The 20,333-nt window shown below is 43.5% G+C and overlaps 3 protein-coding genes across 12 annotated transcripts in view; 1 reads left to right on the forward strand and 2 right to left on the reverse strand.

Annotated features, from left to right (window-relative positions):
- The window catches only part of LOC138748131 (uncharacterized), a 31,123-nt gene extending 26,773 nt beyond the window's left edge, over nucleotides 1-4,350 (reverse strand). For 7 of the 10 annotated variants that reach the window (XM_069907843.1, XM_069907840.1, XM_069907839.1 and 4 more), the window contains exon 1: nucleotides 927-3,754. In XM_069907843.1, coding sequence (XP_069763944.1) covers nucleotides 927-1,065 — 139 coding nt within the window. In that variant the 5' untranslated portion in view covers nucleotides 1,066-3,754. The other 3 variants (XR_011347815.1, XR_011347816.1, XM_069907842.1) reach the window with 3 other exon arrangements.
- Nucleotides 4,193-6,771, forward strand: LOC138748130 (cyclic AMP-dependent transcription factor ATF-4-like). The gene is made up of 3 exons (XM_069907836.1): nucleotides 4,193-4,354; nucleotides 5,264-5,590; nucleotides 5,889-6,771. The coding sequence occupies exons 2-3, from the start codon at nucleotides 5,365-5,367 to the stop codon at nucleotides 6,689-6,691; spliced, it is 1,029 nt and encodes a 342-aa protein (XP_069763937.1). The 5' UTR covers nucleotides 4,193-4,354; nucleotides 5,264-5,364; the 3' UTR covers nucleotides 6,692-6,771.
- Nucleotides 6,772-12,675: 5,904 nt separating this feature from the next.
- On the reverse strand, nucleotides 12,676-18,164 carry rps19bp1 (ribosomal protein S19 binding protein 1). Its single transcript, XM_069907846.1, has 4 exons — nucleotides 18,058-18,164; nucleotides 17,321-17,479; nucleotides 14,987-15,087; nucleotides 12,676-13,012 (listed from the first exon to the last, which is right to left on the reverse strand). The coding sequence occupies exons 1-4, from the start codon at nucleotides 18,110-18,112 to the stop codon at nucleotides 12,881-12,883; spliced, it is 447 nt and encodes a 148-aa protein (XP_069763947.1). The 5' UTR covers nucleotides 18,113-18,164; the 3' UTR covers nucleotides 12,676-12,880.
- Nucleotides 18,165-20,333: the final 2,169 nt, after the last annotated feature.

Raw genomic sequence — 20,333 nt, forward strand, 5'->3', positions numbered from 1 at the left:
CCTCTGCACCAGTACATCCTTCCTCAAGTAAGGAGACCTAAACTACACTCAGTACTGCAGATGTGGTCTCACCAGTATCTTGTACAGTTGCAGTATATATAGCCCCATTGGTAGCCAGCTGCACCAACCTATTGCAATTCTTGCGCAAGGACTCCCAAGTCCTTCTGCACGGCAGCACACTGTAATTGTTTTCCTTTTAAATAATAATCTGATCTTCCATTTTTCCTTCCAAAGTGGATAACCTTATATTTACCAACATTTTTTGGGAATATTTTATTTTTGATTTTCAAACACTGGTATAAATCCATATAAACAATAAATTCTTTCCCCAACAATAGCGTATATCATACAGAGTCTATTTTTCCCCCACCCCTCTCCCCATACCCTAATACAAAAAAGAAACGATTATATAAATTAAACAAATACCAAGAACCAAATAAATATTGTTAAATTCAAAAACCTTTAAGGGAACTTAAGAAGAACCCAAATAAACCTAAAATAAAAGATTAAGGAACAAAATACACGATCCACTTCACTTCACTGATCTCAAGCATTCCTCTATTGGCATGATAGTTGAATTCACTTTCTCTGAAAGGAGTATAATTACATCTGCATATCAATGTGCTGCAGATAAGGTACTGGAAATGTACCATATTTCCTCCTTAAATTGTACATAATTTTCTCCAGGGGAATACAACTCTGCATTTCCGTATTCCATCTTGCAATATTTAGTTGGGAGTCAGACTTCCCTATGTGACCGCTATACACTTCTAGCTACTGCCAAGACAACCTTCACAAACTGAATTTGGTATCTGGACAGTTTAAAACTCAAGTTATCCAGAAGATACAATTCTGGATCCTGTGGAAAATCCACCTTTGTAATTCTTTTCTGAATGTTCCCCAGGTCCTCCCAGAAGCACACTTACCAACATTGTACTCCATCTGCCAGACCCTTGTCCAGGAACTAAACCTCTCTGTAACCTCTGCACAATTTGCTTTTCCATTCAATTTAGCGTCATCAGCAAACTCTGGCACACCCCATTCTTCCAGATCACCTTCTGTCATTCCAGGTAAACCACATCCATTTGCTTCTCTCTATCAACCGCATTTGTAACATCGTCTAAGAATTCCAGCATGTAACAGCAAATCATGGGCAAAACTCCAAAAACAGTCAGTTGATACAGTGTGATTTTATTTTTGGAGCATCACATCTAATATGAATCTCTACCTCTGTAATGACTGAAAAGTGATTTGAGAGGGGGGAAAAAAATTACATTTTGTCACCAGAAAAAGAATAAAAAGATAATTGTTCAAAAAGTTTCAGAATATCAAGTACTGTTGAAGCATTTGTTATTGTGGCAAGCAGGAAATTCAGCAATATATGTAAATCACAAGCAACATTGTGATCTGTTTTAGTGACTTGAGTCAGAGATAATATTGATCAGGAAACTTTCAAATGGTGATAGGAATCTTTAATGTCTCAGGTTTAATGCCACACTTTAAAGATAATGCAGAGCTCATAAAAACTCTCTAAACTTGTCGAATAAGGATAGGAAATATTCAGTATACATCCTAGTTGCTCTGTGGTTAGTAAAAAAAATAACTTAAGGTGGTATGTGAGTGGAAAACAATAAGGTTGAGAGCCAGTGTGTTAGAATGTGGTGAAATCCCCCAATGACAAAATTGCTGGGGCCAAGAACATGATTAATTTACACACCACCTGAAAGACCAAAATGTGAATAGGATCAGGTACAAAAAGTAGTTGAATTTGCTGCCTTTAAAAGGTAAATGTATAGTTTCCAAAATTGAACTTAATCATGCATTTCTGTGAACGTGGCATTCAGGAAAGTTCGTCAAACAAAATGCCTCGTTGTGCAGTATGACACACTTGTCTCCATGGATACCTTGCTGTTGAAGATTAAATTTCACAGAATCCATGATCAGATAACCTGGCTGCTATTAGCTAGAAATTTGCATAGATTTTTAGTTTTGGGATGGAGAAACTAAAACTACTGGAATGCTGGAAATGAAATGGCGAATTAACAGGATTAGGGTCCAGGGAGAGAGGGTTTCAATGCTATAATTTCTGTTCCAATGCAAACTCGCCATAAAGTTTTCCTTTTCTTTATGGATGTGATCGAAAAAAGTATTCAATATTCTTTGACAGTGGAAGTCTGAAAATCTGGACTGCTCAAGGTTTGGGTTGGTCCAGATTTTACAAATTCTCAGGCAGTACTTTTAAAATTCAAATCTAAGGAGGAATAAAGAGATGAACAGGTAAATTTTGATAAGATTATTCATTAGCAAATACAGCATGCTTCATTTCTCAAAACGAGTACTTTTAAATAAAGTCAACACTTGTTGCCGCTGTGTATCTGTGGTGCTTACACACGCTCATACGCGCACAAAAGCACGCTATATTTAAAAAGTGTGAGGGTTTCAAAAAGCCCAGATTCTCGGGTGGTCTGGTTTTCTGGCATCCAGATTTTTGGACCTACTGTATGATAGTCAGCAGAAATTAAGTAATGTTTTCATGTTCTAACTTTAAAAGCAGATTTTACATCTCTAAAGACATAGCAGATGTTAGTTGTACAATTGGCAGCATTCCTGCCTCTGATACAAATCCAAAATGTTACGTGCTCTACTTTCGGAGTCACCTGAATGAGAAAAAATGCAAATGGTGGTAAAGAGTATTCGTACGTAATCAATGAGCAGAATGGACGTGATGGTACCAATCTGCTACTCTACAGATTCCACAGTACTACTTCAAAGAGGAACAGTTGAACACTCCCTGGCTTCACTGTCAGGCAATATTCCAAATGCAGATCATTGGAACATTTTCACACTGTTTGCAGGGTGTGTACTGTACAAAATGGCTGGCACATTCTCTGCAACAAGAACTACACTTCAAAAGTAACAGTGGATACAAATGGTTTGAGAAGTCCTAATGGGGAAGTGAAAGATAGACAAATCCAAATCTCTCCTTTTATTTTATTTGGTAATGGTCAGTAGTGTGTCTCCGGCATTTTGAAAGGAAGCATATAAAAACCATGTCTTTTTCAGGAAGAGAAACTTGGGTTTATGAAGAACAATGTAAATCCATGTTTGTGATTAAGTATTATATGACAAAAATTGAACCTTTACCTTTTTAAAAAAAATTTATTGACAGCTCAAGGATATTGCAGGGCCAACATTTGCTGGAATTACAATTTCCTTGTCAGATTTTCCTATCACTGCCATTTTTTTTTTTACATACAACTTATTTTTGTGATTTCCTGCCATATTTTAAGTCTACTTCAAGCATGAAGTGCAAGGTGTCATTGAAAATTAATTTCCTGCATTCGCTCTCGGACTTCTTCCCTCGGTGCCCTCAGTGACAAACATGGTGAAAGGTTCCACCAGGACATTACGTCCAAGGAAAAGCAGGGCAACTGGAATCCATCACCACTGGCCTACTGTTGTTGGATACTGACAAGAGAGGCATCAGATGCTGAGTACAAACAGCAAAAGAGCGCCAAATTTGCTAAAACTCAACATTAATTTAATTTAATGTTCCTCCAACTTCCTACATGATATAGCAAATCTGAAATTATCTTTGAAGTTTATCACAATCCCCAATTTTGTCTCAGGAAGCAAACCTTTGTGTTGCTGAGGGCTGGACAACAAGGAGAGGGCTGATGTCAGCAAATCTTATGCAGTGGGTCCTGTTGACACTGCTCTAAAATGGTCAAGAATTGATCTACTTCCCTAGTAAACGCCATACTTGCCATGAAGGTTCACTGAGCACCATCCCTGAAGCAGATTCCTGCCTCACCGACCAGCACCCAGCCGTCTCGACGCCCGCCCATCATCTTGTTTCCGCCAATCACCTGCAGCCTCCCACGTCAACCATCCCGGCTGACCAATCATCGGCCGGCTTGAAAAACGGTTGAGCGCGTGATGCCCCACAGGACCAACCGCCTTTTCGGCCGCGCCAAGCGTCCAAATCGCGTTAAAAAATAAATAAAATGAAGGAGCATCCCTTACGCCCCAGGATGTTCCAAAAGACGCTAAATAACGGAAGAGTTAAAGAAAGGAGTGGCTGGCGCCTGGTGGCAGTTTGGACGTGGGACTATATTCTGATGATGTCAGCTGGCGGAATAGGCGGTGACGCGGAGGTGCGAAGCGGTCCGCACTACTTAAGGCGGCGCGCGGAGCGCTCGATCCATTCACCCACTGGACGTGCTGAAGTGTAGTCACTGGTCTTGTTTTGACGGGTCCGCCTCTCGCTCGGCATGGCGGCTCAATAAAGCGGGAGCAGCGGCAACACGCGGCAGTGCGCAGCACTGGGCAAAAGTGCAGGCTTCAACATGGCGTAAGTTTCATCTTTAGGTGCTGGAAAGTGGCTCGTCGAACACGGCGGGCTGGGGTGCCCGCTTCTTTCCCACGACGGGGGGGGGGGGGGTGGGGGGAGGGGAGTGATTCGTGAGCGACGCAGCCGGCGCTTGGAGCCGATTCCCGGGGAGGGAGGGAGGGGGGCGGATGAGGAACGGCGCCGTTTCATGGGGTGAGGCGAAATCCGGTGGGTTCTCTCTAGCCCCCGCCCCCGGGTGTCTGGAGCCAGTCAAGATGGCGGCCATCCCGCCGGCTGCAACGTGGCAGCGCCCGCGCTCCCCCTGGGCGGGACGTGCCGCATTCGGGTCCTCTCCGCGCGTGGTGACCACGTGCTTGGGGGACTGGATGCCGCGAACCCCTGCACTTCCGTCACCTCCTCCCCCGCCCAAATCCGGGTTCGCTTTCCACGCAGAAACACTGGCGGAGCTGGTATCGCGTGGTTGATTGAAGGGGCATGCCGATTGTGAATGGGACTGCACTACGGTGGTGCTGCTGCAGAACTGAGCCCCTCAAGGAATAAGCAGAGAACAGGAAGGTGTCAGAATAAAGACACGAGTCCAAGGTCGCCAACAGATGGTGTTTTTAGTGATAATAGGAAATAGATGGGACTGGACACCAATGTGGTGGGGGGGGGGGGGGGGGGTGATGACAGAAACCAGAACCAGAGTGGTCTGTTTTTAGGGATTCTTTGTCGTTCAGGGTGCTGTGTGTAATTGAACTGCAGCTGCCAACCTCGATTCCTGTTTAGACTGTTAGAGAATTTGCTACTTGGACTCAGAAACTGCTTGCTGAAAAAAAATCTTTGCACATTTAAATACAAATGGAATGTTTATTTTTCTGAATCCTGAAGTGAGGCTTGGATGCATTGAGCAGATTTCGTTTTCCTCAGGTTCCACAATGGTTTCCTCAGCTTTGCTGTTGTCGACAGCATAGAAACACTCGACTTGAAGACTGTGTTTTCACTCGAAGAATATCTCAAAGTACAGAAAGATGTCGGTTTTATCAGATTCTCCAATCTCTTCTCTGATGGAGGACTATATGTCCTACCTCGATTCGCCATTTCTGATGGCTGACGAGGACCCATGTCTCCTGCATACAGGCCTGGAGGCCGGGCCGGTGAAGCCTTGCCTCAGATCTCACCAGTTTGGTGGTAATGAGGAAAGTGAAGTGTCCTCCCAGTGCCCATGTATTGATCCTATGGACACAAGTAATGTGGGTAAGTTAATCATGTAAACATGAATGGAATTAATAGATTGTATGTATGGCTGGTGAACGTTTAAATTTAAACAGGTGGCATTGGAATTCTTGTCTTTAGACAGTGTATTGGTGCCCCCTATCATAAATCGCCATTCATTACAATGTTTTGATGGCAAATTAAGTACCTAGTAGTTATATATGAGAATGCTTAATCTGAATAGCTTTTTATCTTGTCTAGAATAAATTCAATTGACTGTTGGTGTAATTTTTTTTGAAGGTAATATTTACTCACTTGACTGGGCTGTTTTTCTCTCCAGAGGATGCATTCACCGGCTTGGACTGGATGGTAGAAAAGGTGGATCTCTTTGACACACTGAATGAAGATGAAAATGGTTGTCTCACTCCAGATGATCTACTGGCAGCTTTGGGCAGTTCCTGTGACCTTTTGGTAGAGCTCCCTTTTGATCCCTTGCCAGCCAAAGAGGGAGTTGATTTTGGCCTGAGTCTAGAGTTAAGTTCATCTAAAGGGTTAGACCAACTGGCTCCTGGTACCCCCACAGTTGTCCCAGAATCCATATTCTTTACCGATGAAAAGTTGATTGACATTTCAGTTGTTGAGGAAAAGCCAGATTTTGCTTTGCTCCAATTGTCTGCTCTGCAGGATCCCTGTGAGAAAATAGATGAAGGGCCAATATTAGATTCTGACAGTGGACTTGGTTCTAGTCCTCCTCATTCCCCTGTTGAGTCTTTAGATAGAAGTGTGTCAGAGAGATCACCTGAAACCAAGTCCTTTCTCAATGACTTCAGCCCCGCAAGGTCAAAACCATATGATCGTCCTAGTGTGGAAACTGAAGGGAGTTCATCAAAGGTAAATTGTAATTCTGTGGAGCCAAAGAACATGCAGAAGAAATTGAAGAAGATGGAACAAAACAAGAGTGCAGCGACACGATACAGACAAAAGAAGAGGGCAGAGCAAGGCGCCATAGCTGCAGAGTATAGTTTACTGGAAGAGAAAAATAAAACTTTGCGGGAGAAAGCGGATTCATTGACTAAAGAAATCCAGTATTTAAAGGGCTTGATAGAAGAGGTCAGGAGAGCTAAAAGTACAAAAAGCTTGTAATATGGCATTAATGGTTTAGTTTTGTACATAATGTAGTGTTGCTAAATATTGTAATTTTTTAAAATAAAACTTGAAACTAGCCTGATTTGTAACTTGATGGCAGCCACAGTAAAAACAACTGATTTCTTTTCATGTCTGCACATGTGATGTTTTCAAGGATTTGATCTGATTTTTTTTTGCTTTAATATAGTGAGGGTGGGATTTTTTATGCTTGGATGATTGAAGTGTTCATAAACACTAAATTCTCCTAACACTGATTGTAAAACAAATGCTGGAGTAATTCAGCCATACTGTGCCCATAAAGATAGATAACCAGCTTTTTGGGCATGAGCCCTTCAAGGAATAAACAAAGTACAGGAAGGCATCAGAACACAGATGGGGTGGACGCTAGAAATAAAAGGTGTTCATTGGATATGATTTTTTTTCTTAAATCTGATTTTTGGATCAGATAGAAAAAGGAAGAGAAAATGAGAGTAAAGGAGATGGGGGAGGGTGGATTACAGAAACTGCAGTTGCTTGAAGGGTACCTAGAAGGAAGATGAGGTGTTCAAGATCTTTTAATTTCAAAAAACAATATTGCATGAAATTTCCTTTAGTCCATTGTAAGGCAGGCAAATATTCACCATCAGCACAAAATTGCCTGGCCAAGGAAAGGAATCCTCAGTTACTGAGTGTCCATGGATTCATCTCCAGGGCTCCTTCAGTGCAGATCCAAACCACTGACACAGTTGCTTGACTGGTTGCCTGCATGTGTTTTTTGTCTTGAGTCACTGCTAGCCCACCTCCTGTGTTCTTTAGGCTCTGAACCCATTCTCCACCTTTAAAGGCCTGTTACGACTTCCATTTCAAGATTCCTTTATTGTCGTGCCATAGTACATACATCATATATTACACAAAATTGCTTTATTGTTGCCATTACTGTTGACTTGAGAGCATGAAAGAACCAAAAGACGTCCTCTTATTTGATCCATCTGTAACTGGAGTTTCTGGTACAAACCTTAATCAGGAAGCCTTCAATGACGGGCCATTTAAGTCCATGGCCTGAGCATCCTTTCAAATTCCATCCCTGATTCTTGGTTCCCATGAACCAATCTCCATGGAGCCTGTGTGGATTCCTCGGCTGCTGAGTCCCTCACTGGTCAGCCATCCTATAGGGTCAAATGCTTCTCAACCCAGGATGCTCCCCAGAGTCTGCAAACCTTGTGGTTGCAGGATTTTAGTTCTAAAACACAGTTCCAAAAAAAAACAATTTCACCATTAGTTGAGAATATGTTGGCTGATCCAAATTGAAGTGGAGCTGGGTCTTTGAAATAGTCTTAATCCTGTGGGATGGTAATTGTTCTGGCTCATCTCTGAGACCTGGGTTGGTTATAGTGTAGATAACACTAAGGACTGCCTAAAGAAATCTCTTGGTGCCTGCCACATTGACCACCGCCAGTAGGCTGATATCGCCTCAAACCGTGCATCTTGGTGCCTCACAGTTTGGCGGGCAGCAACCTCCTTTGAAGAAGACTGCAGAGCCCACCTCACTGACAAGGCAAAGGAGGAAAAACCAACTCCAACCAACCAATTTTCCGCTGCAACCGTGTCTGCCTGTCCCGCATCGGACTTGTCAGCCACAAATGAGCCTGCAGCTGACATGGACATTTACCCCCTCCATAAATCTTCGTCCGCGAAGCCAAGCCAAAGAAAGAGATAACCAACTATTCCACCCAGTGCTTGGTTATTTTTCCACACCACAGATTCTGCAGGCTGGTTTTGGCTCAGGCTGTTCTTTTTTGCTATTTGACAGCTCTTGTGTTTGTTTCAGCTGAGTTGTTTTGAACTTCCATGGGACAGGTTTTACCAGTTTTCATGGCACCAGATGATTGACCAAGAGGCAGCACTTTACACCAAGGGAGGTCACTTGGATAATTTTGCTACTGTTTCGAGTACTGATTGGAACACTCCTCGAGTTAAATGCCACACATATTTCAGCTAATAGGAGGGGTAACATTCCACTCTGCAGCAAGACAAAACAAGTTTCTTTGTGTTCCACCCCACCCAAACATTTCTCCAGTTAATGTGGTTCACTGCTGTTAAAGTTTATTTTCATCCAATTGTAGAAGTACAACCCGGTGAAACAGCATTCTCTGATACTTGGTGCAAAGTATCCAGGCACACAGCCAGACAATACACATACAAACTGCAAATGTACATAGATAAAAATATATATTAATATCTAAAGTAATAGCTGTGAGCCTGTTGGTGTGTCTCATTAATAGTGGTTCATGACTTAAAACAATCAAAGTGATTAATGCATCTATATTAGTTGCTAATCAAGCAGTTATTTATTTGTTTTCAAATCCCTCTAGACTCACACTTATTCTCCAAGATTTATGTAACTTCAAGAATTTAATTTTTCCACAACCTGCACTCCCCTGAGATTTATAACTTGGTATTTACAATTCACCAAGATCTAGAATCATCTTAACATTTCAAGATTTAGGTCTCTGAATCTGCACTAACATTTTAACAACTGCTGGTGATCCAGCTTCCACAATTGTGGGGTCGAGAATTCAAAACTTTGCTGCCCTCTGGAGATATTCCTCCTCTTAATCCCAAACAGCTTTTTTATTCTGAAACTACCCTTTGGGGATAACATCATTCTTGGCTCCAGCCACAAAGGATAAATAGCCAATGTCTACTGTTCTGTGGCACTGACCACCATTATAAAATGCTTTGAGTGTGAGTGATCTCAACCCACTCCTGTTCACGGTACTAACCCACAGTTTCATCACCAGATCCAACTCCAACAGTGTCATCAAGTTGCTTATCACATTACAGATATATGGTGTGAAAGTAACAACCTGAGTATCAAGGTGGACAAGGCGAAAATGATCATGGATTTCAGGAGGACGAGGAATGATCATCCTCCACTACACAACAACAATAGTTTAGAAAGTGGAGAGCACTAAGTTCCTTGAGGCTCATTTAACTAGTGACCTATTGTAGATTAACAACATCTCACCTGTCAGGAAAGCACAACAGCGAATGCACTACCTGAGAAGGCTGAAGCTGGCAAGGCTACCGGCCACCATTATGTCAACCTTACACCTTCTTGACTCATATCGAGTGTTCTGGCTGGCTGTATCACATTATGGTGCGGTTGCTTCAGAGAAATGGATCAGAGGTCAATCTACAGGACCATAAAGTGGCAAAAAGTATTACCAGAGTCTCCCTTCACCCCACCCTTCTCCATCAAGGTGATCTACTGGGATCTTTCTCTGGAGAGGGCGCACATAATCATCGACTACCCTGCACACAGCATGTCAGGGGAAGAGAGATGCAGGAGTGTCAGAGCTGAGGAACAGCTCCTTCCCAAAGGTAGCGAGAACCCTGAACGACCAAAGGAACTGCTCACACTAACTCTCCGAGACTCATATTCATAAAACAACATTTGTATACAGGAATACCTGACCTGCATATGTATTTGTGTGTTGTGTCTGCATGTTTTGTACTGACGGCTCCTAGAACGCTTCCAACAGCGTTGTCTCCGCTCCATCAACATTCATTGGAGCGCTTTCACCCCTAACGTCGAAGTACTCGAGATGGCAGAGGTCGACAGCATCGAGTCCACGCTGCTGAAGATCCAGTGGCGCTGGGTGGGTCACATCTCCAGAATGGAGGACCATCGCCTTCCCAAGATCGTATTATATGGCGAGCTCTCCACTGGCCACCGTGACAGAGGTGCATCAAAGAAAAGGTACAAGGACTGCCACATTGACCACCGCCAGTGGGCTGATATCGCCTCAAACCGTGCATCTTGGCGCCTCACAGTTCGGCAGGCAGCAACCTCCTTTGAAGAAGACCGCAGAGCCCACCTCACTGACAAAAGGCAAAGGAGGAAAAACCCAACACCCAACCCCAACCAACCAATTTTCCGCTGCAACCGTGTCTGCCTGTCCCGCATCAGACTTGTCAGCCACAAACGAGCCTGCAGCTGACGTGGACATTTACCCCCTCCATAAATCTTTGTCCGCGAAGCCAAGCCAAAGAAGACTTCCGACAATAAATTTGACTATCCAGCAAGTCTATCCATATACAAGGATAGAAGAAGAGCAAAGTTACAGCGTATGTAAAAATAAAGACTAGGACGCAGGGCATAAAATGCCAGGGCTTTTTCTCTAATTATTAAAAATGTCACAACAGGAAAAGTGGTCCAACCACAGTTTAAAGGATCAATTAAAACTAAGGAAAAACTTTTATCAACTTGTAAGTGTAGGGGGAGAAGGAGTAAGCCTGATTGGGAGTTTTTTACATTTCAACAAAGGGTGATCCATTGATTCCGAAAGGGGAAACAGAATCTAAGCTATCAACAAATGTGCTTTAATGGATATATTAGTAATTAATAACAGTGGTGTGTATTGGAGGAATTAAAGGATATTGGGTCAGCTCAGGAAAATAATTTTTATGGTAGAACATCAATTATAAATAGTGGAGCAGGCTCAGGATATACTAGAAACTATCAGAGATTTGTCATTGATTATCAGAATACTGAAGACTTGGAAGGCCAACAAAATCACGTGCCGAGAGCAGACCGAGGAGGAAGATGAATGAGTTTCACCACAACACATCACAAGGCATCTCTGACATATTGCAGATACAAATTCTCAGCACAGAGTAATAGGCTTAATAAGATTCCCAAAGAACTGATAACTGTTTCGAGCATGAGCTTGTTATAAGAGGTTAAGGGAATTGTTGAAGTAGGAGGGTGTAAAGTGATCAAGCACTAATCCCATTTACTAATCCTTTAGCCATGAAAGTTCTCAGCTAGCTACCAGTTAAATGTTGTGAAGGCACCACCTACAGGCAGTATGTCCAGCTGTTAAGACCTTTCCGCAGATCCCCCTGAATCTCCTAATCTCATACCTAGTTTGGATATCTCCCAATGAGGTCTTCCAATCCAGATAATCCTCCTTCCAAAAATGTGGCTTCTCCACTGCCATCCACTTAGCCCTCACCCACATCTCCTCCATTTCCCACTTATCTGCTCTGGCCTCCTTTACTCCCAAACGCAACAAAAACAGGATTTCCCTTGTCCTCAGCTACCACCCAACCAGCCTCCACATCCAACATATTATCCTCTGTAATTTCTGGCACCTACGCGATCCCACCACCAGACACATCATCTCTCTCTGCCTTCTGAACAATCCATTCCCTCATCCCTTTCCCATTAATCACCCCCTTGGCACTTCCCCTGCAGCCACAGAAAGTGCCACACTTGAGCCCACACTACCTCCCTCACCACCAGTCCTTTCAAATGGAGCAACACATGTATCTGTGGGAGTTATCTGTTTCATTTGGTGCTCCCACTGTGGCATTCTTCTGTGGCTTCACTGAGCACCTTCATTTTTGTCTGGATCTCCCAGTGGCCAACCACTTCAATTCTGCACCCCACTCCCATACTGACACGTCTGTCCATGGCCTCATCATGAACTGTCCGTAAACTGGAAAAGCAGCACCTAATTTTGATTGGCTGGAAAGAATTTAGTGGAAATCTTTTATTTTTTTTTTACCAGTTTAATGCTCACATCAAGGAAAATAGTGTGACAAGTGAGGCTGTGTATAGGTGGATTGATAAATCCTAAATGCAGAAATTGTATGTGACATTGCATTAGATTTTGATTGACAGACACCTTTGCTGTAAGAATACTAGATATACCCCATTGTGTAGAAGCACCGAGCAATGCATTGTTAAGTACTGTAAATTGAATAAAATGTTACAAAACACATCTGCTGCAAAAATTTTTGCAAAATGTTGAATGTCTAGTGGGAGTCCAATGAGCAACAGCAAATCACTGATGCAACCATTAATCCAGAGCTGTCACTTTGATTACTGGACAAGGATTAAAGATTGCCAGACCTTAATTTCAGGAATTATATTCTGTTACCACACACATACACCAAGTTTCAGTCAGTGAAAAACAGAAAATGCAAGAATACCCACGTCAAGCAACATTTTATTTTAAATGTTTTGCCAGCTCCAGCAGTTTTCTCTTCATTAGTTGACCCATCAATTCCAGCACAATTGTCACTGTGAGGTGGGGGAAGGATATGCATGCAAAGCAATGATGTGATTCCTCTTCACCCGCTCCATGCAGCTTCCCCATTTTGTGCAATTCACCAACATTGAACCTGCTCTCGAGTCTAGGTTTGCCCAAAATATTCTCGTGCAAATTTTTTAAAGTCTCTCTCCGAGAATGCACTTTTTTCTTCTTTCTTCACCTTCTTGACCTTAGGACGATCCTTTGCTTTTCTTCCCCGACTATATTCCACCACCTACAAACAAGCATTACAATTTTTAATTGGTCATTATCCTGCATGCTGAACAGACACCACAGCAGTATTATATTTATATAGCACCATGCAGAGAATTTATTAGAAAGAGAAGGCCATTATCCGTAATACGGGAAAGAATTTCAATTAGCCTCAATTTTTCCATAAGTTTTGGAGAGGGTGCAGAGAAAGGATGGCAAGAATGCAATCAAATTTTGGTCTCGTTTCTCCATCTGACACAGAAAGTGTGGAAGATATTACCCACTCGGATCTTTCTTAAATATTGAGATAACATACTTGTGTGCATGAGAACACATACCTGAACTTGGGGAACTGAAAAGGTGTAGGACAACAGAGGTACAATCAGATGGCAAGCCAGCTAGACTGAGACTGGGTGCAGAACCAATGGCCAATTAACAAACAAAATCATGTACCTTTGGAGTCAGATCCCAAAAGATATACCTTGAACCCTGAGGCAGCAACTAATAAAATTAAAATCATGAATTTATATTGAATTCCAAGACACCCGGGCAACCTGTTCAGTATGGGCATTGGGCTGTAGGACCTGTTTCTAGCTGTGTACCTCTGTCCATGAGTGAACTTGAAAGGCACACAGTTGTGATGTCAGAAACATGAGAGGCACACATGCTCAGCAAACCCTCACAAAGTGACCTCGAATAATGTATGTAAAGGACTTTGGTTTTGGGGGCAAAAAACATAGTCTACAAAACAGGAAGAACTACCCTTCTCCATGTCACAATAGTGGCAAAAGAATATTCAGCCAGATTGTAAAAAATGAGGGCCAAGAATTTGACAACACTCTCAATGCCGTATCACCCCCCACCCCACCCCACCCCCGTGTCATGCTAACATTCAGCATGGACGTCCTCCAGTCTCTGGAGTGGGATTTGAACCCACGATCATATGACTCACTATGGCTGACACTCTCAAATTCAAATACCTCCTTGAGCCTCGTCAAAACACAAGCCTGAATTTCCAGAATATAAATCATTTAAGATTTCCTTTCTGCGTGGGACTTTAACCCAAGACCAAATTTCCAGAATATAAATCATTTAAGATTTCCTTTCTGCATGGGACTTTAACCTTCCAGTAGGACACGGAAAATAGTGGCAGTAAAGCCCAAAGACTGCAGATCCTGGAATTACTAGCAATGTGCTGTTGGAGGACCAGAGCACGTCAGGCAGCATTCATGGATATACTAGGGGGCAGCAGTTTTGGTCTCCTCATTCAAGAAAGGATGTGCTGACATTGGAGAGGGTTCAAAGGAGATTCACTAGGATGATTCTGGGAATGAAAGGGTTATCATATGATCAATCTTGGTCTGTACTCATTGGAATTTAGGAGAATGAGGGGGGGGGGATGTTGAAAGGCATGGTCAGAGTAGATGTAGGTTGTTACCCATGGTGGGAGAGTCTGGGACAAGAGGGCACAACTTCAGAATTGAAGAGCATCTGCTTAGAACAGGGATATGGAGTATTTCTTTTGCCAGAGGGTGGAAAATCTGTGGAATTTGTTGCCACAGGTGCTTGTGGAGGACAGGTCATTGGGTGTATTTAAGGCAGAGATTGATAGGTTCTTGATTTGCCAGGGCATCAAAGTGGTAAAGTCTTCACACAAATTTGGGGTGTGGAACAAGCTTCCAGATGAAGTGGTGAATGAGGGTTCAATTGTAACATTTAAGAGAAATTTGGACAGGTGGGAAAAGTATGGAGGGCAGGTCAGTGGGACTAAGTATTGGCAGACTAGAAGGGCAAAAGAGGCCTGTTTCTGTGCTGTAATGTTCTATGATTAGATAGACAGTTCAGGAGGCAAGCCTTGGGAGAGAGCTGCACAGAACTCTCTTAGAAGATTTCTTCAAAGTAATCGTATCTTGAGAATCTGCAGTGAAGAGGACTGGAGAAATAAAAACTGCAGATGCTGAAATGGTAATGGCAATGATTTGTTGGAGATACACACCTTTTCAGTAACTTGGTTGTTCAGGCGATATTTGCAACCGAGCAGATACCAGAGATTCTCCTCAGTATGGTCAACAGCAGCACTATTTTTCCTGTACTCCTCTGTGAAGGAAAACGAGACCCATTAGTTCTAAAAGCAGGAATGAGCATCAATCTACTGGCTAGACTCTCACCTATATCTCTTTTTCGAGATGAGACTCTTCGGTGTCGATCTTTTAGATTATGAAGGAGTTAATAAATTTAGAGAAATTGTTTCCACGTTGTGGAGAGAGACAGGAGAGAAACCGAGAGCAGGAGATAAAAAATAAAGTTTGTTACCAAAGAAACTAGCAAAGAACTTAAGTGGTTGTGTTTAGAGGAAATTTATTGCCGTCAAGAGTCCCTTAGCACAGAAATAGGCCATTTGACCCAAATCGTCCTTGACGATCAAGTCTAAAATGACCCCTCTAACTCTCACCTGCCCAAACGACTGCCCAGAATTGGACCAGCTTTATCACATCCTCTGGCAATTCGTTCCATACATGCATGGAAACTTTGGTCCTCAGGTTCCTTTTAAACCTTTCTTGCCTCACCTCATCTATGACATTCATAATTTTATGAACTGCTTCAAGGACCTCCTCAGCTTCCTACTCACCAGGGGGAAAAAACAAATCCCAGCCTATCCAGCATTTCCCGATTACTCAAGCCCTGGATGAGGGGAATTTAGCCATACAGCACAGAACAGGCCCTTCCATCCTAGGAGCCCGAGCTGCCCAATTACACCCAATTGACCTAGAACCCCTGGTACACTTCGAAGGGTGAGGAAACCAGAGCACTCAGAGGAAATCCACACAGACATGGGGAGAACATACGGAGAGTGCTGGATACTAACCCGGGGTCATTGGCACTGTAACAGCGTTGCACTAACCGCTACGCTAACTGTGTCATGGAAAATGCTGGGAAACAATTGGGTACAAAATAAATGGACAGAGATCAAGTGGGCAATGAATAGGGGTGCATCAGAAACAGATATTGTCTGGGATAAAGCATTTCAGTTGTGGAGTGAGATTAGAAAGGTCGGTCTGTTCTCCCCAAGAGGAAGAGTGAAAGGGTAAACTGCAGAAAATTTTCCCTTCATTTAACTAAACAAATCTGGAATCTGTAATGTTAGCCACAAAATGACCACAATCAATCACAAGACAAGTATCTACATCGTCAATGTCTTTCGGAGAAGGAAAACTCCTGCCCTTACACTGTCTGATCCACAAAGCTCCAAACCAACAAAAATTTAATTACTCTATTGAAGCAATCCAGCAACCTAATCAGTGTAAACGGTAAGTTGTGCTGGGAAATGTCCTTGTATCCCAAGAAACAGTTGACCATTCAGGAGACATTTAGTCCCAATCCCTTACAGCAACATTTAAGCACACAAGCAATGGATCCAATGCAATCAAAGGTTATTTTTACTGTCACGTAGCAATACATTAAAAATTAAAAATACATGATATACTGTGAAACCCCTGGTATCCGACAACTATGGGGAATGATAAATGCCGGATATGTATATTTTCTGGTTGCTTAATATTCTTACAATGTCTAACTAATGCATTTGTATTAAGAATAAACAGTTTAAAAGACAAAAATACTAGTGTACTTACACTGAACAAATTTCACTTACATGAATATATAAACCTAAAAGCATTTCAATTTCTTTTTAGTCACATTCTTTGAAAACATTTAACTATCGCTGCATCTGCAGGTTCCTCCCCCTCTGCCTGAAAGATGATCAATATTATAGATAATTACCCCCCCCTCCCAAGTTTACACATAAAGCCTCTGACCGGGGCGACTCTTACTAAGCAGGGATAAGGAGACACTTTAAGAGAGTCACCCCAACAGCGAGCGGCATCAACCAGCTCTTCATCCTGGGCGATGCCATTGCTGTTTCACACAACTTTATTCAAACAGTGGCAACGAGCAAATTCCAACCAGCGCCCTCTGCTGGCTGAATATTTGCTCCCATCTTCACCAAAGGTTTGTGTTACTTCAGATAACATTTACTTTTACAATTTTAAACTTACATTTTTTTAACTTTTTATTCTTACTTTTAAAAAAAAATTATATTCCTCAATTATTTTGTACCAGCTGCTTGAGGCTGCTGGTTGCCTGAATTCCAGATACCAGTGGTTTTATTGTTTTTCAACTTTTGTCTGCCGCAAGGGAAACGAAGATCCCCTAACAAAGTGTTATCTGGGCTGGAAGTCACTTCCTGTTTCTATATGTAGCCAAACTCACAGGCAAGGCTAAGAAATTTCCTTGCGCTCATCAATGCAGGGATTCAGGTACAAAAACTTACCCAGTGCTGATTTAACTATTTTCCCTTTGACAGTAGCTTTGTTCTTTTCTTGTTGTCTGCGAATCTTTTCCAATGCTTTCCTTCTCCCCCTCTTGCTTGTATTAGCCAAACAGTCAGCACCACCGGACTGGTATCTTTGACTTGTCTTCTTGCTCTTACCTTGGACCAAAGTGAAACACAGGGGGATGGATGGGATGGTGATGCAAGAAGATTGCAAGAATGACACACAAGAGTGAGACTTGGGAACAAACCGAACCATGCCAAGAAACAAAATGCTGAAATGTGGAAGGTAGAGGGAGAAAAACAGTTAATGGCTTTTTAAACAGGGAAGTCTGCAGGCTCTATGATTGTTCAAAGCATGGTGCCTACCAGGGTCATTGGCATTTCAACAGTTAATCTGCAGTGTGCAAGTTTGGAAGCCTTTCAAGAGCCTGGCACTGAACAGATTTTGGACCACTGGACATCTTCCAAAATTAAAAGTTCATGTTTGAACCCTGGAAAAACAAGGCCTGCATCCCCTATCACTGCCTTTTACAGACTGCCAAGTAGGTTTGACGATTAAGACCCAACCCCCTGCCATAATCTACTGGGCAGCAGCGATCCCATCCTTCCCTCATGCTTCTGAGGCTTGGACCGGCCCCATGCTGGACCCTCAGGCCTTTCAATACCAATCCTGTGTCTGCTTTACCCCCCACCCCCCCTGGCATCCCCGCAAGATGCGCACCGAACTCCATTACCTCTCACGTCCTCTCGCAGCAGATCCAGCGCCTTCCTCACCAGCGCGGCCGACATGGCCCCCGCCACCAACTCCTCGAGGCGCCCGCCCGACAGCGCCACCTGCAGTGGCGGCGGACTCTCCCTTGTCCTCGGCTCCGCTGGGGACAGCGACCGTGAAATTGTCCCGTGGCGTCACGGAAGTGTTGCAGGCGCCGGGGAGAAACGCCGCAGGCCGGGCGGTGCGCTTTCTGGTGCAAGGATGGCGAGAGACACCGTGGCCCGAAACGCTGCTGATGTATCTTTATCTTGGATACATTGAGAACACCTGTTTGAGCTGCTGTGGAGGTTCCAGGTCATTGCAATTGGGAGAGAAGTGTTTTTTAAGACGCGTGGAAAGGACAAGGAGAAAGAGCCAGGGAGCTGGTTGGGTCTCTGCTCCAAATGTCCTGGTCGGCAGCAAAGGGACACATTGTTTCTCACTTCTTCACCTTTCCTGCCCCCTCTGCCCAACAGTCCTACTCACTGGCGTCTTCTTGGGGGGGCGGGGGGGACAGCAAAATGTCTGCATAAAGTTTTTGTGCAGTGTTTGAGCAGAAATGTATTAATTTTTGTTATAAAAATACTCCTTTGGTTAGTTATTACAACAAAAAACTTTTTTCATAAGCCCAGCTTACATGACCAACTCTAGACTAATTTACTTGATGGACCTTCTAATGCGCTCCGGTCAGAACTGCCATTATTTCCCAATAACTATGAAGCTTCCAATCACATGGTTTTGTCTGCACAGCGACCAGGACGCGCTATTGTTTTCATTGCTGCTCTGCTTATGGTATTGTAATTAAAAGATGTAATTTTAAATTTTGCTCATTGTTTATCTCACTACTTTTACCATTACATTCAGCGACCTACGGGAATTACGATTTACAAGTAACGTTAGTACAAACTACATTACAAAGGATTCTGTATGGTCTGGTACAGGAGGTTCATGGGGGGGGGGGGGGTGAAACCAACCCTAATGATATCACTGTTCCTACTCACACATACCAGCTTCTGTCCCATCCCTATCTCACACTGATATATTCAAGATTATTTTATTATTTCCTTTAGTCTACCGTAATCAGATTCAACATTATCCCGTTACAGGCAGAGAGAGAAGCAAAAGAGGGTCGCCCCAAAGTCACTGAATGTCTATGGATTTGCCTCCAGCGCTTCCACAACCTTCAGTCCAAAACATCCAACTGATCAAAATCTCTGACCCGATCAGGAAGGCTTTAGGACCCTTTCACATGCCTGTTCTGATACCTGGTACCGAACGCTTCAGCCAGATTCGAGCTAGTCTCCAGCGGTCTGGTGTGAATCCCTTGACCGGAGACGCCAACAGCCCGTAGTCTGCATGGGTTCCTCGCCTGGAGTCACCAACAGCTCGTGTGTTCTTCAACCTAAGAGCCCCTCACTGGTCCATCACTGTGGTTACCATCCCGTGGGCCATCTTCTCTGCTTCTCCTCAAACGGGGGATGGTCTATCCCATGTCAGTCCTCTACTGGCTATTTCTCCTCTCTCAGGCCTGATGCACGATCTCAACCCAAAATGTCGATTTACACCTATTGCCTCCACGTATGCTACCCAACTCCCCTGCACTTACCCTTCACTCCCTATACCTGATTCCCTTGCACTTACCCATTCTCCTTATACCTGACTCCCTTGCACTTACCCTTCACTCCCTATACCTGACTCCCCTGCACTTACCCTTCACTCCCTATACCTGACTCCCTTGCACTTACCCATTCTCTCCTTATACCTGACTCCCCTGCACTTACCCTTCACTCCCTATACCTGACTCCCCTGCACTTACCCTTCACTCCCTATACCTGACTCCCTTGCACTTACCCTTCTCTCCCTATACCTGACTCCCTTGCACTTACCCATCACTCCCTATACCCAACTCCCCTGCACTTACCCTTCACTCCCTATACCTGACTCCCCTGCACTTACCCTTCACTCCCTATACCTGACTCCCTTGCACTTACCCTTCTCTCCCTATATCTGACTCCCTTGCACTTACCCATTCTCTCCTTATACCTGACTCCCTTGCACTTACCCATTCTCTTCTTATACCTGACTCCCCTGCACTTACCCTTCACTCCCTATACCTGACTCCCTTGCACTTACCCTTCTCTCCCTATACCTGACTCCCTTGCACTTACCCATTCTCTCCTTATACCTGACTCCCTTGCACTTACCCTTCACTCCCTATACCTGACTCCCTTGCACTTACCCATCTCTCCCCGTAGACTT

Source organism: Narcine bancroftii, chromosome 13 (assembly GCF_036971445.1).
Source record: "Narcine bancroftii isolate sNarBan1 chromosome 13, sNarBan1.hap1, whole genome shotgun sequence".
Classification (NCBI taxonomy): Eukaryota; Metazoa; Chordata; class Chondrichthyes; order Torpediniformes; family Narcinidae; genus Narcine; species Narcine bancroftii.